General features: G+C 38.3%; 1 protein-coding gene across 1 annotated transcript in view; it reads left to right on the top strand.

Moving 5' to 3' along the window:
• The window catches only part of ITGB8 (integrin subunit beta 8), a 984,437-nt gene that overhangs the window by 886,242 nt on the left and 79,935 nt on the right, over positions 1-18,260 (top strand). Inside the window, exons 11-12 of the mRNA XM_044064706.1 lie at positions 14,443-14,668; positions 15,618-15,721. Of these exons, the coding sequence (XP_043920641.1) occupies positions 14,443-14,668; positions 15,618-15,721 (330 nt within the window). The remainder of the gene's footprint in view (positions 1-14,442; positions 14,669-15,617; positions 15,722-18,260) is intronic.

Below are 18,260 nucleotides of genomic sequence, written 5' to 3'. Positions count from 1 at the left end.
CTATATTGTTCACTGCGGGATACTTTAAACCATCTTATGTTAGAGGCCCATTGAGCAATTGATCCCTTAAGGACATTAAAAGTGCTTTAGCTAAATGGCTATTAAATGTCCATGATTTCTTATTTTTTTAGTCTTTAGGGATATATTCAGCCAAAGAATCACCAATCTAATTATGCTATACAGATGATGTCAATAAAAAGGCCAGAATGTCCTTCTATCCAACTAGCAGGTTTGGCTTTCAAAAACCATGTAGCTGATAGACTTGATGTCCTTAAGGTCTCATTTGCTTATATTCAATGAGCCTTTATCACAAGAGGTTTAGGGTATCACACAGAGAAAAGTATAGCTTTCAGTTTTATATATACATGTATATACAGATAACATAGGTTCACAGGTTAGTACTAGGCTAACCGCCATTGGGAGCCATTTTTAAGCCTAGCCAATTATCCCTTGTGAGATTCAAACCCTTCACCTTGTGTTTGTAAGGCAAACACTTTAACCAGTAGGCCACCCTCCCAATCTGTAAGATTGAAGCTTAAATTACAGAACATCATTAAAGAGAAATCAAAATTTCTAATTTCTGAAAGCTACAACAGGATAAAACTCAAACTCCTGAAGTAATATGAAATGTATCATGAAAGTATTTAAAATATTATCCTACCACAACAAACAAAAACAATTCTTTTGCAGGGACAAGTCTCCTGTATTCATGTGTGGGTTTACATCCACACTCCTCCAAATATTTATTCTAAACATATTTATTCTAAATCCACTGCCATGCTATCCTGTTCCTTTATACAGAGATGTTAGCTTAGCATGAGGATATATGTAAGACTGAATTCCTTGCCTCCGTTATGGTGCAAGTTGAAATTTAGAACATAAATTTGTCTGGCATTTTGGGGACACGAACTTCACAGGGGAATTCATTTAATTTGACCCCCTGCAGAGAAGTGATTTGTATTCTATTTGGTTCATTAAGTTCCTGTTTTGTTTTTCACTTTCTTGTATAAATTTTCTGTTATTTCAGGATTTTCTTTAGCTTTACTACTTTTGCCACTTCCAGAACATTTAAGCATCTCTTATATGATTGTGATGCATACAGTATATGTCCAATATGAATCATGACAATTAATTTACTAAATTCCAGGATATAAAAATCAGTAAAAACACAACAAAAAATATGCTTAACAATCAAATGTGTCTTAACCTGAACAATTTCTAATTAACAGTATGAAATCCTATGACAATATCTCAGATGTCTTACTAATGAAAATAAAATCTTTCTGCTTGCAGTACATGGTATATCCACTTGTCATTTAAGTAGATAATTAAAAACAAAATGAAAATCCTCTTTGTTTGAGGTAATCCACTGTTGTATTCCTCTAAGTATTTTGCAGGTATACAGCTAACTAGAGTAAAATGTACACATTATCAAAATCAAACAATGAAGAGAAGAAGCAATCCTTCTTTGAGGTTTAAGTTGTCAGGTTTATTCAAAGAAATGAACACTTCCAACTGTCAGACTCATTAGATACAATGGTTCATTCTGAAAAAAAATATATTACAATTCTTGCTGTTTAAATAACCCTTAGCAAGGGGGTGTGGTGGAAAACAGCCCTTATGATTCTGCGGAGGCTATGGTTTCTGATCGACTAAAAGTTGGGCCCGCTGGTTGGAATGGAGGTCAAGCCCTAATTAATTAAAATAAAAGCCATAGATTGGCTGATATTCATGCCAGCTGATTGCTGGGGAGGCCAAGTCCCTAATTATGAGTTATAAACTGCTTAGGTTGTTATTCACCTCTATCTCTTTGTTAAAGAAAAAGATTAATTCACAATGCTATTATAAAAAATAGAACTTTTTAGCCATTGAAAAGTCATTTATTTTTGGAGATTTGTGGAGATAACGTGTGTTGGAGTCAACATTAACAGTGAATCAATGTGCCCCATTTTATGGGACTTCCAGTGTCATCTATATAATGAATCTATCTCAAAGTAAAGTGGAGTGACTAGAAACAGTAATATAGGAGTGCCTATATTATAGGGCTGGAGTTTACTCATTGAAAGTTCCATCCAGTACTAAAATAAATGCTTTTGCCTCCTGAACAAAAACTTCTTCAGATTACCGGAACTTGGGCATAGAAAAGAAACCTATAATAGAGAATCCATCAATCCATCCATTCATCCACAATCCTCTTTTCCCATTTTTGCACATGGGGTTGTGGTGTCACTTCTACACTGACAATTAAAAATGCAATTTGACAATTAAAAATAAAATTTGCCATTAAAAAAAAACAACAGAAGTGGGTGATCACATGTAAGCCAACATTGCCTAGAATGGTTCAATAGAACTTTCTTGCTTACCACAAATGTGGTTGGTTTGATTTACATGCAAAATATTGCAAATCCTATTGGTAAGGATCAATTAAAAAAAACTAAAGTCTAAGCAAGGACTGTTCCCTGTGGCAGTTTCTTCAGTTAATCTCAAGGGTCTGTTTTTATCTTCAACCCATGTCAAGCAGCCAATATAGTGAGGCGATCAACCTTGCATTTCCTTGTGCCATTCACCTGCTTAACACTCCTGATACCCTGGCCACCAGCTTTCTGTCTGTGGGGGATCCTGCCTTAAAAGTAGGGGTTTGGGATCAGATCAGAAATGCAAGGCAAACCCCAGACCCTGTCCCCTTTTGTTCAAATTAATGAATTCATTCATTTGTTGAATTAATAGAAGTAGAGAAGTAGATAATTAACTTCTCATCTCTAGCCTAAAAGTGAAATTAAAGTCATATAGAAGTAAGTAACCCTTCCTAGGCTTTTCCAGTATAAATGTACTACTAAAATGTTAGAAAATATTGGAATATTGTCCTAAATGAAGAAAATAAATATATTTATAATTTTATAAGAACTCAGACTTCCTCCTCTCTCAGCAACCTTTCAATAAGGTTTTACTTTTATACCTAGCAAGTGGAAGCAATTTCAAAAGAGTAGATTTCATTTAAGATGTTTATTAAAAAGTAAATTTTTCAAGTGTATTTGTTAAACATGATAAAAAGGTTAATTACAGTTTTTAAAGAAGCCTAGTTTATTTAATTCACCTAGTGATGTTGCTGTTAATGTGTTTACTTAGTTGTGAAAGCACGATTTTGTTGATTATTTTGATGTTCAAAACAAAGGTTAAAACATTTTATAATTTTAAATAAAGCTGAATTTAGAGCATTAGCAAATGACAAATCACTTTGAATTACGTTAGCTGACAAATGTGGGTGTTTGGTTGTCATGGAACAATTACAACATGTTACTAATTGTTGAATGTTGAATCAGGAAGAGCTGTATAAAAAGTTACTGAAAAGTTTGTTAATAGCAGATACAGGCAGAAGGATTATTTATTAGCTGACTTAGTGGAGAAAGGCATATTAAGTAATAAAATAATTGTGTTTATTACTGTAAAAAATTAAAGATTGCCCATTATTTTGGGGCTCCCTAAAGTACATAAAAATGTGAGGGATCCACAATTTAGAATAATAGGGGAGCCAAGGATTCAAAAATGGAGCCCATGGCAGCAGTTAGTGATCATTATTTGTAACCCATTGTTGGCAAGATAAGTCACCTGATTAAGGATTTGTTTGATTTTGTTTACTTTGCATGTAGCCCTTCTTGTAGACAGTAATTCCAAAGGAATACGGTCTGGAATTAAGCAGGTTATTTTTAGGTGAATATGAAAGTGATTTAGAAGTTAATGTAGACTTGATATGCACTTTACTTGATTTGGCTTTAGCTAATATTTTTGTCTGTGTGTTTGGAGAAGTGTTTCAACAAAATAGGTGTGTAGCTGTGGAGGCATTAATAGCCCTTACTTATGCAAATATATTTCTTGTAGCCTGAGAAGAGAGTATAGTTATTAAATCAGATGCATTTCAAATTTTGCAAGTTATCCTTAAGATTTATTGATGATATTTTTTTTTATTTTGTAAGAGGCATGTCATAAAATCTTGTGCGTGTTTGTTACATTTTTGAACCAAACTACAGCTTTTTTTGTTTTTTAATTGAATTAAATTATGGAGATATCAAAGCCAATTATTTGGGTATAACAATATATAAAAACATAGAAGGTAAGTTGTATGCTAAATTATCCAGGAAAGAAATTAGTAAGAACAAATATTTTAATTTTTTTAATTAGCTTATTTTACATGTTAAGTAAAGGTTGTATTGTTAAGAATCAGCTAATACATACATCTAAGTTCATTAGTGAGGACATAATTTTTAGGTACAAAGCTCAAGAAATGGCTGTTTTTTTATTAAAGAAGTGAGGATATCCTAATGGACTGACTGAATAATCTCTCTTGGGTGTCTTTAAGACAAGAAAGCCTGCTCATGCACTTGCTACAAAGGTTGGATTGGTTATCCATGTGAAAAATAATTAAGTGGTTCAGGATGTAGTTCCCATTGCTTTTCCACTAACAATGGGGCTATTGAAGATATAGTTAGAAAACAATGGAATGTACTTTGAGTATAAGAAGCGTTATGCAAATATTCAGGAGGATTCAAAATTGACAATAACAAGGGTAAAATATTTAATCTTTGTTAAGAAAAAGGTGATTTGAGTGTTGATGATATGGAGTTATTTCAAACAGTCCTTTTGTTATTAATTTGTTTACAGGATACACTACAGTTGAAAGGGTGAGGTATAAAATTGACACCAGGGCTATGGTGCATTCTGCACAGTACCAAACCTATGAGAGTTTTTATAGAGGGAAAGTTAGTCATAAACTTTAAGATAGAATAGCTGAAAACAGAGCAATTAAGAAAGGAGATTTAAAAATGGTGTTTGTAAACACAGTAAAACTAGTCACAATTTTGCTCTACTTCCTATTTTACATAAAGTGGTTTCTGATTTCAGAATGGGTGATTTAGAAACATTATTACAAAGACATAAACTACTTTGGAAAATGAGATTTAATTATTTCAAACCTTTGGGTTTGAATGAGGGTATTATTTTAGCTTTTTTAATGAGGTCACATTGCTGTCAAAAAGCTGTTTTAGCTTTGGTTATGGCAAGTCATGTGATTACTGCTTTAGTGTCATAAAAAGAGAAATTGGTTATTTGAATTGTGTAATGAAGTTCTTAATTATGTTTTATTACGTAATGAAGCACTTACCATTTTATTAAATTAAAGTTTATTTTCTGGTCAGTACATATCCAGCTATCTTTATGCATGTGTTATGTTTAATGGCACATTTTGTACCTGGTTGTATCAGTATCATTAACTTTCTGCCTAGATAATTTAATTCTAATTCCTTACAGGCACCTGTTTTCAGAGGAGGTGCTTCAGGTACTAATGCAGGCAAGAAAACCTGTCTCTAAAAAATCTTATATTGGCAACTTGAAAGATTTTCTAGTTGGTGCCTAGCCAATAATCAGGCCTTCTCAGGGATTATATACCACTGGTGCTGAAATATTTGTGTGAGTTACCAGCCTCTGTTCTCTCTTAATCCTCTATCAAGGTATATCTTGTGGCCATTTCAGCAGGTCTGTCCAAGGATCCTCTACTTTCTTTTATGTTTTTAGAGAAATAGATTTTGAAGAGAGTTTTACACCTGAGACTGCCTCATAAATAGGTTGCTTTTTCCTGCGATCTTAATGGAAAAGTTAACCATGTCTCCATTTGAACCTGCCCATCAAGAAGACTAAAGATTCAAGCCATCAATCTCCCAGTGTTCTATCCAGATCCACAGAACCAGGGCTAAAGGACTCTACATGCTCTGGAAGTGCGCAGGCAGCTCATTTAGTACTTTGAAGGAAATAAGTCCTTTAAAAAAGCTGATTGGCTATTTGTTTCTTACGTTGGAGCACAGAAAGGACAATCCTGCAATTAGTTAATTAATTAGCTTGCATGTGGGAGGAGGCCACAGATCCCACAAAGGGCCAGGAGGTGCAGGGGGCTTACCCCTCCTGCATTAAATATGTTTTCTGCATTTTGTGTATAATATTTTGAGTTTTTTATATTATGACATAATTTAAATTTATGTGTATTTATGTATGTATACATGTGTGTGCATTTGTGTGTGTGTGTGTGTGTGTGTGTGTGTGTGTGTGTGTGTGTGTGTGTGTATAAACATTATGTCTTGATCAAACCTTGTTCTTTTAGATTCACTAAGTCGTTTCTTCATTCTTTCCTGGTCCGTTAGCTCCATATTCCAGAATCTCCTATCCTGCAGTGCCTGCATCAAATACCATCTAGAAAAATCTCCTGGGATTGTGTTGTCCTTTCCTGTTTTTGACCCCTAATCTATACTTCCTCAAGGTGGCTCTTTAGAAACTTGCCTCCTGCTCTTAAAGTGTTATTTAGGTCTTGTTTTTCATCTGCAGCCAGACTCTCCCATTCTCAAAATCTTTCCATAGTGAGACCCCTCTGTATCCTTGGCTCTGCACAAATTCTGATGAAAACATTTAGTTTCCTTCCTGATAGCCATGTATTTCTGTGTCATATCCCTTCCTCAGTTTGTTTCACAGTCATACATTCTTATTCAAGCTACCAGGCAGGAAATTCCCCTGTCTTGTCCCTATGAACTCAAAAATATTCCTTCTGTTTTTATGTCCTCTATTATAGTAGCTGTCAACATCTCTAGTTCATATAATGGCCTACACTTTTCAATTTTGGAAAATGTTCCTTTACCATCATTTCTCCTTTCCATGGTTGGTGACTATCCCAAATGCAGTCCATTATTATTTTTCTTTCACTTTCCTCATTCTTCTGACTTACATCAATCATCCTCCTGTAGATGCTTTAAATCCATCCCACAACTTCATCTCAACTTGCTATAATTTGATTATTATATAACAGTTCCTGGATATCTTCCATTATGTTGCTGTTTATTTTGTGCCCTGCTTCCAACTCTTAACTCTTTCCTCCTTCATTGTGCTCCAAAAACTTAATCAAATGGACAAATTATCTGACATTTTCTATTCTAATAATTTGCACATTCTACATCCATTTTCAAGGTCTATCTAGTATCATGATCCCATCAGACCAGCAGGCTTAAACCCCCTCTCAGTACCCATATGTGTACTAACCCAGTCCTTTAAGAATTCTCTTCCAAATGTCCAGCATTCCTCCTTTCTTTATTTAGCTTATAAGGGTGGCTGTCTGTAATTGACAAAAACTAGCCTGCTCTCCCAGCTGATTGGTTCTTTACATTTGCAGATATGCACATGGAAATATCTGAAGTTCTGAAACACTGCCAAAGAGAGATTAATAGGGGACTACAACCTAAATGCCAGTAAGGCATTGTGTTCTATGAACATCTACTGTTACAGGTAAGTGGAACTTATGCATCTGTATTTTTATTCTGAACAACAATATTTCTGCTGAACCACAAGCAATGACAAAAATGCATATTGAAACAGTGCTGGCAAGAAATAGATCCCAAATAATTTTATTTATGTAGCTGTGAACTCTTGGAAGGCATTATGCCAAAACATACTTGTTAAAAGTCTAATTTCTACGTAGACATTTTAACAAATATCTGATCCATGCAGAAGCATAATTGGCTCAACAAGCATTCTGTGCAGGTACCAACCATGAACCAGTGCCCTAACCTCACTTTAAAAACATTTTTACTGTGGTTCTGTTGTTATTTCTACTGCATTTAACTGTTAAATTGTTTTCCTGTGTGTGTGTGTGTGTGTGTGTGTGTGTGTGTGTGTGTGTGTGTGTGTGTGTGTGTGTGTGCACACTTTGATTTCAGCTTAAAATTAATCATTTAAACTGCATCTACTGCTGTAGGCTTCACACTCAAGTGCAATAGCCTTTTCTGTTCATATTTACTGTTAAATTTCATTTTTCTGTTTAATTTCACAAAATAAATACTATCCTTTTTGCTCATTTCCCACCTTTTCCTATACCAGAATAGTCCAGATCCTAGATTTGCTGGCTTCATGACTTTATTCTGTGTTTTCTGAGTTGTCAAAACGTTGTTGTGGTAGTGGGAAGTCTTTCTGCTTATCAATGAGAGTGGTAAGCATTGAGCAGCCTATCTGTCACAAGAGGAGTTGTTTCCAGCTCTGAAATTGAACCTTATTGGCCCTTTTGGGCTGATTTCTATCCCTTTCAACTTTCTGAGTTAAAAACTGAGTTTTCATGGGTGTGTGCTTGTTTTAGCTTGGCAGATCCTGTTTGGGCATCCTGTAGACTACTACAGCACCAGAAACAAGAAAGAGAGACTCTGTTGCTGATTATAAGTATTTTTTTGTGTTTTTCTTGACTGTTCTTGCTTACTACACTTTAAAAGCCATGTTTGCTATGGTTCTGTTGTTATTTCTGTTGCATTTTACTATTAAATCATTTTACTGTGAGTGTACTTTGATTTCAGCTTAAAGTTAATAATTTAAACTACATTTACTGCTGTAGACTTCACACTCAAGTGTGATAGCCTTTTCTGTGCATATTTACTGTTAAATTGCATTTTTCTGTTTAATTTCACAAAAAATAAATAAATAAATAAATAAATAAATAATGTCTGTTTTGCTCGTTTCTCACCTTTTCCTATACTAGAATAGTCCGGATCCCAGATTTGCTGGTTTCAGGACTTTAGTTTGTGTTTCTGAGTTGTCCAGACTGTGTTGTGGTAGTGGGAAGTCTTTCTACTTATGAGTGAGAGTGGTACACATTGAACAGCCTTCCTGTTGCAAAAGGAATGGTTTCCAGCTCTGAAATTAAACCTTATTGGCTGTTTTGGGCTAATTTCTATCCCTTTCAACTTTCTAAGTTAAAAACCAGTGTTTGCGCGGGTTTGCACGAGTTTGCGCATCATGCAGCACTGCCTAGCTAGGGTCAAACTATTCCTGGTACCATAAAGTCTGCTCTTCAGTTTTTCCCTTAGAACTAGCCAGTTTTTTTTAGTTTTAGCACTTGAATCTGCTTGTTCAAACTCAGCACTTCTTCAGAACTTGTTATAAGCACAGTTTTTGTACTTAATGTATTCATCTGCATAGAGGAAAATGTTTTTTACCTAACTTTCCTCCCTTGTCTAGAGGAAAATAGTTTTTTAATACCTATTCAGGCATGTCCAAGGGTCAGCTCACTGTGTTTTCTCCTGTCTACCTGATGAATCTGAGCATCTTGGGGCAAGTTAGCAATTGCCTCAAGTACACAGACAACCCTCTCCTCCTACCACCCAACATCACAACCTGTGAGAGATGCACTTATCTAGACAAACTGAAGGCAAAGCACTCTCCAACCAAGGCTGAACTTGACAGTCAAGAGGAGAAGGTGAACACTTGCACCACACCACACTCGTCACATAGCCTCACTAAACCTACACCACCAAAATCCACTCATAACAACACAAAAACATTAACTGAGGCTCTCAATAATAATCTGCCCAAGCAACAGAGACCTCCAAAGCAGAAATGCAAGCAACCTCCACCCTCCAACACAACCCAAATGACACATAGCCCACAAACTCAGTGTGCCACTCATCCACAGCCCATAAGGCAAAACAACGTACCCAACACACTAGTCATAAGGACTCTATAGTCAGGCACACTAATGTCCCACTCACCAGGCTAAACAAGGGGAGGGTTACTGTCAGCTGCCTGTCGGGTGCCAGGATCTGCCACATAACCCATGCACTTAGGTCACTCCACAACAAGTACAAATATGACTCTGTCATTGTCCATGTTGGTGTGAATGACATGAGACATTCCTGAAAAGAGACATGGAAGAGATCTACGATCTTGCAGCCCAGGCAGGTATGACCCTAGCCCTGAGTAGCATCCTGCCATCACCCAGAATGATACCACAGTATAAGGATGAAAATATTGACTTCAACAATTGGCTAAGCTTCTGATGTCATTCTAAGGGGATCCAGTATGTCTGTCTGGGATGACATGATCGACAGACCACAATGCTTTGCCAGAGATGGCCTGCACCTGTTGCCCTTGGGATTCTGGATACTGGCTAATGCTCTTGCTGCCCCTACAGTGCCTTTTTTAGGCAAGGTTCAAATGACAAATTCACCACTGTAACAGGTACAGGCAAGCAAAAACTAAGGGTAATACTACTCAATGCTAGAAGTCTAAACCTCAAAATGCACTCACTCGAGGCACTCCTTAAAATGGAGAACATAGATATCTGTGCAGTGACTGAGACCTAGTTCAAGGCTGCAGAGAGCACCCCTGCATTACCAGGCTATAATTCATACCACACCTTTCGGCCATCTAACATGGACCAGAACACTAAAGGTGGAGGTATGTCCATATTCATTAAGAACATCCACACCTCCAGACTAGTTGCTCAGCATAATGCATCCAAGATTATCCAAGTGCAGCTAACTCTGGGCAAAACTGCAATCCAAAGTGTAGCTTGCTACAGATCCCCCACCATGCCTCAGGATTCCCACTCCTCTTTTCTTGATATGCTGGAAAATAATGGAGTTCAACCAAACTAGTAATGGGTGATTTCAACTACCCCACCATTAACTGGGAAAACTACTCATGTACCAACTCCTTCACTCAACGCTTTCTGGAATTCATAAATTCCAGTGCCCTGGATCAACTTATCGACACACCCACCAGGGGCAACAATATCCTGGACCTAGTCATTACCAACATGAGTAACTGGTGTTCCACACCTGAGGTCAACTCCTCGTTGGTCATATCCGACCATAAACTAATCACCCTAGATATCAACATGCCGCCCCCACCCCCCATTAAGGAAGCCACCAGAAAAACTTTCTCCAACACCAACTTCATGCTTCTTAAGACAGAAGTGGTGAACTTCATTACACCCATTCAGATGGACAATACAGTTACAACTGCTGAATCCTACACAAATGCACTCTATAAGCACTTACACAAGAGCATGGATTGTGCTATCCCAAACAGAACCAAGATGCTATCCTCCAAAAAAAACTGAAGCCAATCTGGTGGTCCCCTGCATAAACAAACTCTACAACAGAAGGAAGAAACTGTTGCAAAAGAGAGTAAAATCCATGACTGGAGGAGATCCCTGACCAGCCTCAGTAAGAACCTGAAATCCCTCATAAAATCCTCCAAAGCTAGTTACAAAAACAAAATCACTACTGATTCTAAGGACAACCACAAAGCATTCTATAGCTATGTCAAGAATCTCAATGGCAACACCCAGATCTGCTCTGAGCTACAGCACAATGGCATGGAAATTACATAACCAACTGATATTGCCAACATTCTGGCAGATAGGTTTAGTGCTAACTTTACTCCCCTGTCATCCCCTAAAGGGCCCATACCTATACCGGAAGAATGTAGAGTCCCTGTAATCACAACTATGCAGGTAAAAACTGCACTCTCTAAAGCCAAGAACACAGCATCCATGGGAATGGACAACATTCCAGGCTGCGTTTTACATGAACTTCAGAATGAACTGGCTCCCCACCTAACTACCATGTTCAATCATAGCCTCACATCAGGCTTTGTGCCCATTGAATGGCACACAGCAACAGTTATGCCACTCCACAAAGAGGGAGCCACCATGGATCCCAGAAACTAGCACCCTATTAGCCTGACAAGCCTGGTCTGCAAGGCCATGGAACGTATCATCATGGCATTTATAAACAAAGACATTGGTAACCTCTAAACTCTGGACCCAACCCAGTTCGGGTTTGTAAAAGGCAGTTCATGTCTCCTAAACCTGATAGACTTCTTTGAAGCAGTCACCAAAGCTGTAGATGAGGGTAAGGTAGTTCACACAGCCTATCTTGACCTCCCCAAGGCTTTCAACACCATCCCCTATTGTGGAATTATAGATAAACTCACTAAACTAGGTATAAATCCCTATGTCACAAGATGGGTTGCCAGCTGGCTCACTGACAGAACCCACACTGTAAAAGTTGCAGACTCCAGATCCGACTTCAAACTAGTGCAAGTGGAGTACCACAGTGTTCAGTCCTGGGTCCTCTCCTGTTTGGTATCTGCTTCTCTGAAGTACAGGCTAACACAGATGGTCTCTGGCTAATGAAGTTCACAGATGACTGCAAACTAGGAGCCATAGTCGAGTCCCCAAATGATGTGGACATCCTACAGAAGAGCCTTACTGAGACAGATGCCTAGTGTCAGAGCCATGGCCTCAAGCTCAGTGCCAAAAAGTGCATTGCCATCCCTTTTGGTAAAAACTCTGTACCCATGAACTACCACATATGTGGCAGTCTACTTAACATTGAAAGTGTGATAAGAGACCTTGGGACCCAGGTGGACAGTAGTCTCTTCTTTGACAATCACATTACCACAGTGGTCAAGAAATCCTTCTACATGGCACACCTCATCATGAGAGGGTTCTCATCCAGGAAAAAAGAGGTCATTGTTCCCCTCTACTCATCACTCATTAGACCCATTATAGAGTACAATGCCCCTTTTGGAATGTACCTCACAAGACATCTATAACAGCTGGAAAGGCCACAGAAGTACCTCAGAAAGAGGATTACTGCCCTCAAACATACCCTACATTGACCGTCTCAAAAAACTCCAGCTTTACTCTGTAGCATATCGCCTGATCTCTGCCTAACATACAAAACTATGTCAAACCCAGAGCTGTTGGACATGCTCCAACTAAAGAAATCCCAATCCCTCTGAGCTACACACTCTAGGGACCTAAACCTTGTCACCATATTAAACAGAAGTTGCTGGAGGGACAGATTCCTGTCCCAGGGGCTTCCCAGAAGATTCCTGTCCCAGGGACTTCCCATACTCTGGAACAAGCTACCCATTTATATCAAACAAAGCTCCTTATTAGCACTCTTCAAGAAAAATCTTCATGATTAGATGGGAAATAGGAAATTCACCCCGGGGATCACTTCTGTGGCTCTGCTTGACAGGGGCACAGAAAAATAACTTTCTTGGTTGGCAAAAGCCAGGGAACCTTGTTGGCTAGGCTTACTTAGGCCCTTGGGCTGATAGCTGAGTACCTACCTATGAACCTATGAACCTATAAAAAAAAAAGCACTTTACTGTAATATGCTGAAAGTAAATTGTAACATTAATATGCTGATCAGTAAATTGTAACAATCAGTTGACTTCCATTAAAGAGCAAGAAAAAAAACACTTTACTACAATAAAAAAATAATTGATCATTCTACTGATACACCAACCAGGTGGCTGCAAGCCCCTTACCATGGCATTCAGGTTCCATTTCTGTGTACTGCCACTGACCATTCTTTGCCATATTTTATTTTAAAAAAGTCTTCTTTTAAACTGTAGCAAACTTCTTGCTACAAATGTCGCAAACAGCTCCTATAGTTTTTACCCTGCCTGTATGGAGCACTGTTGCACTCATGCTTTAGTTAAAAAAAAAAAATCTTGTTTATCTTAAACTGTAGCAAACTGCTTGCTACAAATGTAGCAAACAATTGCTATAGTTTATATCATGCCTGCACAGAATGCTACAGTGGTTTAGTTGAACTTAAATAAAATCTATTTTTTTTTACTTTTAGACTGTAGCAAACTGCTTGCTACAGTTCAGACCACACACGGAGCACCACAAATGCAATACCAGCTTTTAAAAGATGACATTGCATTAAGGAGATTCAGATTGGCTGAATGTGCCCCCCCCCCCAGCACTTTGCACCCAAGGCAGTTGCCCCTCTCACCCTGCCTTATCTATGCTACTAGATCCATGTAGCTACAGTCAAATATTATATAGTATAGAATGTACTGGTCAATCATGATGTTATGTAACTGTAGCTCAAAAATGTCTGATAACACTTTCTTGAAGGATGTGCATTTGTACATTTTTTTATGATCCTCCTCCTGCTGCTGGACTGGTATGTCTGTGCCCATGATGCTGGCAAGTGTTTGTGTGTGTGTGCATACATGCATGGTGGGGTTGTAGAGGTGTTCTTGCACTTCTGCTAACTGAAATAACATGTCCAGAAACCCCAGACTGCAAAATCAACAGCTACTTTAGCAGTCAGATATTAAAGACCACAGGTGCTACCTTTATGAAAACAGCCGTTGTGGACCACATCAGATTAGTTAGTGAATCACAGTGCACTGAACGATGTCTTCCTGTTATGATGCACATTTACTTTATGACCATTTACTTGTATACAAGCGTGATAAAGCCAATACAGTAGGTTGGAGACTTTTTTATTTTCTAAGTAATATTGTAATATACTAAACATTTAATAATCTAGGATTTGTTTTAAAAAGAAGTCTCAAATTTCAGTGTGTAAGTATATATTTTGATGTGTAAGTAAACACTGCACATCTAGGATAATATTGTGGCACGTATTTACTTCTTTGTTTTGCTAAAGCATTTAGGCAGTATTCACATGTGACTTGTTTTCTTTAGGGTTTGGGCTACTGATAATGTATATTGGACTTTCCTTGTGTTTTTTAAGTTCCAGCAAAACATACTTTTTGTAGAGCTGTTTTAAAATTCTGAATAGAGTGACTTTTTTTCTATTCCAGGTAATGGGCAATGCTTTACTGGAGAATGTAGCTGCTTTACTGGCTGGGAAGGTGAGAGCTGCAACTGCTCTTCATCTCTCAAGCATTGTTTGTCGTCTGAAGATGGTCAGATTTGTAATGGAAGAGGAGACTGCATTTGTGGACAATGTCAGTGTTCTGACTCAAAGAGTTCAGGGCCTTTGTGTGAATTTTGTCCAACTTGTAATAACGTATGTGGAAAAAGCTGGTAAGCTATTCCTGCAAACTGATCATCAAACTTCATGATATATTATTTAACTCATAATGTATATTTTGCTTTGTGCTGCTAAATGTGATGTCATGCTCCAAGGAATTTGCACTTCTGATACGTATTGCATTTTTAAATAATCATACTATGTGATTTTTCCAGAGAGTACATTTTTTATGCACTGTGTTGTTGCATTCTATTTTCTTTTCAAATAATTTAAAAACATCAGGTTTAAGAAATAAATATAAGGAGAGGAAATGGGTAACATAGTAATGGGAGGGAAAAGGGACCAAGTCAAGAATCATCAAAATAAATATCCACCAGAATGGAATACATTAATTCACCTTTTACTGCATTTTTCAGATGTATGATTTTTTTCCATATCGTCCCCTTGGTATTACATTATCCATGCATGTACACCATGTATTGAGTTACATAATAGTAAAGACTGACTTTAGGTTATAGTCACTTATGCTGTCAATCATTGTAAGTATAGCAAGTAAATCATAGCAGGCCATCCAACAAGATTATATAAATAAAAATATAAACATGGCTATTTATCCAACAGCATGACTGAGGATGAGAATCAGAAGAACAGTTAGTCAGAGATGCAGCCTTAGAGATAGGCCATCCAGCCCTGACCTGCTTTCATTACTTTTCCATTGCAGCTTTACACTCGAAGCACTATTGCTCATGTCTGACAAGAGGATTGTCAAGAATTTTACAGACTCTTTGTTCAGGGCTTGATGAGTTTTCTAGAGTCACAGCAAATCCTGTACCAGGTCATGGCCTTCTCAGCCATACATAGTAAGAGGAAACCTTATTAGTGGAACTCTCCAAACATACTTTATAAAATCTTGCTACTCCTGTTTGTTGGAAAAATTATATAAGATATGTATTTTTGATGGTACACGTTAAAATTAACTGTTTTTTTGTTCATTTACTGCAGGAACTGTGTGCCGTGTAATCTACTGAATGAGTTGTCTACATCTGGGCATGCTCAGTGCAATACCTCATGTCATACACTGGAATATTACACTAACAAAGTGTCAGGTTAGTCAAGATTTAGATGACTAGTGAATGTTGTTTAATCAATGCTTCATTCATAAACTCTTTTCCCTGATAATGTTCCATTCTGCCATCAGTTTTCATTCATTATTTGCTTCTAGTGTCTGGTACCCATATTTGTGAAGATATGTTTTTTTAGTGAAAATGAATTAGAAAGGCATAAAATTAATGTTGCAAACCCAAATGTGCAGATGTGTAGTATTAGCAACATGCCTTGGGTTTGTTCTAGTTATCTAGTTTACTGCATATGTTTACCTACCATTTTAGGTTTGACTTTTTTTAGTTACTAGGTACCTAAAAGTTAAAGACTCATAAACCAGTTAATTTTTTTAGCCCCTAAGGAAAGACAATGTACCCAACACTTTAGTCATAGGTGACTCTATAGTCAGGCACACTGATGTCCCACTCACCAGGCTGAGCAAGGGGAAAATTACAGTCAGCTGCCTGTCGGGTGCCAGGATCCGCCACATAACGCATGCACTCAAGTCACTCCACAACAAGTACAAATATGACTTTGTCATTGTCCATGTTGGAGTGAATGACTTCAGACATACCTCCCTGGACTACATGAAAAGAGACATGGAAGAGCTCTTGGATCATGTGGCCCAGGCAGGTATGACCCTAGCCCTGAGTAGCATCCTGTCTTCACCCTGAATGATACCACAGTATAAGGACAAAATGATTGATTTCAACAATTGGCTAAGCTTCTGGTGTCATTCAAAGGGGATCCAGTATCTGTCTGCTTGGGATGACATGATCGACAGACCACAGTGCTTTGCCAGAGATGGTCTGTACCTGTTGCCCCTAGGATTCAGGTTACTGGCTAAGGCTCTTGCCACCTTTATAGTGCCTTTTTTAGGCAAGGTTCAAAGGACAAAACCACCACTGTAACAGGTACAAGCATGCAAAATCGGAAGGTAATGCTACACAGTGCTAGAAGTATAAACCTCAAAATGCACTGTCTCGAGGCACTCCTAAAAATGGAGGGCATCAATATCTGAGAAGTAACTGAGACCTGGTTCAAGGCTCCAGAGACCACCCCTGCAATTCCAGGCTACAACTCATACCACACTTTTTCACCACCAAACCAGAACCGAAACACTAAAGATGGAGGAGTGCCCATATTCACCAAGGATATTCACACCCCCAGGTTAGTTGCCCAACACAATGCGTCTGAAATTCTCCAGGTGCAACTAACAGTAGGTAACATTGTAGCTTGCTACAGATCCCCCACCATGCCCCAAGATTCTTACTACACTTTTCTAAACATACTGGAAAATATTAAGATACAACCAAACACTCTAATACTGGGTGATTTCAACTATCCTGACATTAACTGGGAAAACTACTTGTGTATCAACACCTTTGCCCAATGGTTCTTGGAATTCATAAATTCCAATGCCCTGGATCAACTAATCCATAGTCCCACCAGGGGCTCCAATATCCTAGACCTGGTCATTACAAACATGGAAAATCAATGCTCCACACCTATGACTACCCCCTCATTGGTCAGTTCTGACCATAAGCTAAGAAAATCACAGGATGAAAAAAACCTCCCTTACCAGCCTCAGTAAGAAGCTGAAATCCCTAATAAAATCCTGCAAAGCTAGTTACGAAAATAAAATTGCCAAAGATTCCAAAAACAACCACAAGGCATTCTATAGCTATGTCAACAATCTAAATGGCAATGCTCAGATCTGCTCTGAGCTATAACAGAATGGCATTAAATATACTGATCCCAAGGATATTGCCAATATCCTAGCAAATCAATTCAGTGCCAACTTCACCCCCACCCCCTAAAAGGCCCATCTCAATACCAAAAGGTTGCCACATTCTGGTAATAATGACCACACAGGTAAAAACACACTCTCCAAAGCTAAGAATACAGCATCCATGGGATCAGATGACATCCTGGGCTGTGTACTACATGAACTACAAAATGAACTGGCACTGCACCTAAGTGTCAAGTTTAATCATAGCTTCACCTGAGACTTTGTACCCACTGAGTGGCACACAGATACAGTTATCCCACTCCACATGGGGGGATCCATCTCAGATCCTGGGAACCACCACCCCATCAGTCTGATGAGCCTAATCTGCAAGGCCATGGAACGTATTATCATGGAACTTATAAACAAAGACAATGGCAACCTTCAAACAATGGACCCCACCCAGTTTGGGTTTGTGAAGGGCCGATCTTTTATCCTGAATCTGAGTGACTTCTTCGAATCAGTCTTCAGAGCTGTGGACGAGGGTAAGGCAGTCCACACAGCCTATCTGGACCTTGCCAAGGCCTTCAACACCATCTCCCACTCTGGAATCATAGATAAACTTACTAAGCTGGGCATTAATCCCTATGTCACTCGATGGGTTGCCAACTGGCTTACGGACAGAACCCACACTGTAAAAATAGCCAACTCCAAATCCAGCTCCAGACAAGTGACAAGTGGAGTACCTCAGGCTTCAGTCCTGGGGCTGCTTTTGTTTGGCATCTACTTCTCTGAAATACAGGCCAACAGAAAGG

Source organism: Protopterus annectens, chromosome 3.part0, assembly GCF_019279795.1.
Source record: "Protopterus annectens isolate FY-2018-M chromosome 3.part0, PAN1.0, whole genome shotgun sequence".
Classification (NCBI taxonomy): Eukaryota; Metazoa; Chordata; order Ceratodontiformes; family Protopteridae; genus Protopterus; species Protopterus annectens.
The sequence above is the reverse complement of the archived record's forward strand: the minus strand, read 5'-3'. Positions and strand labels throughout refer to the sequence as shown.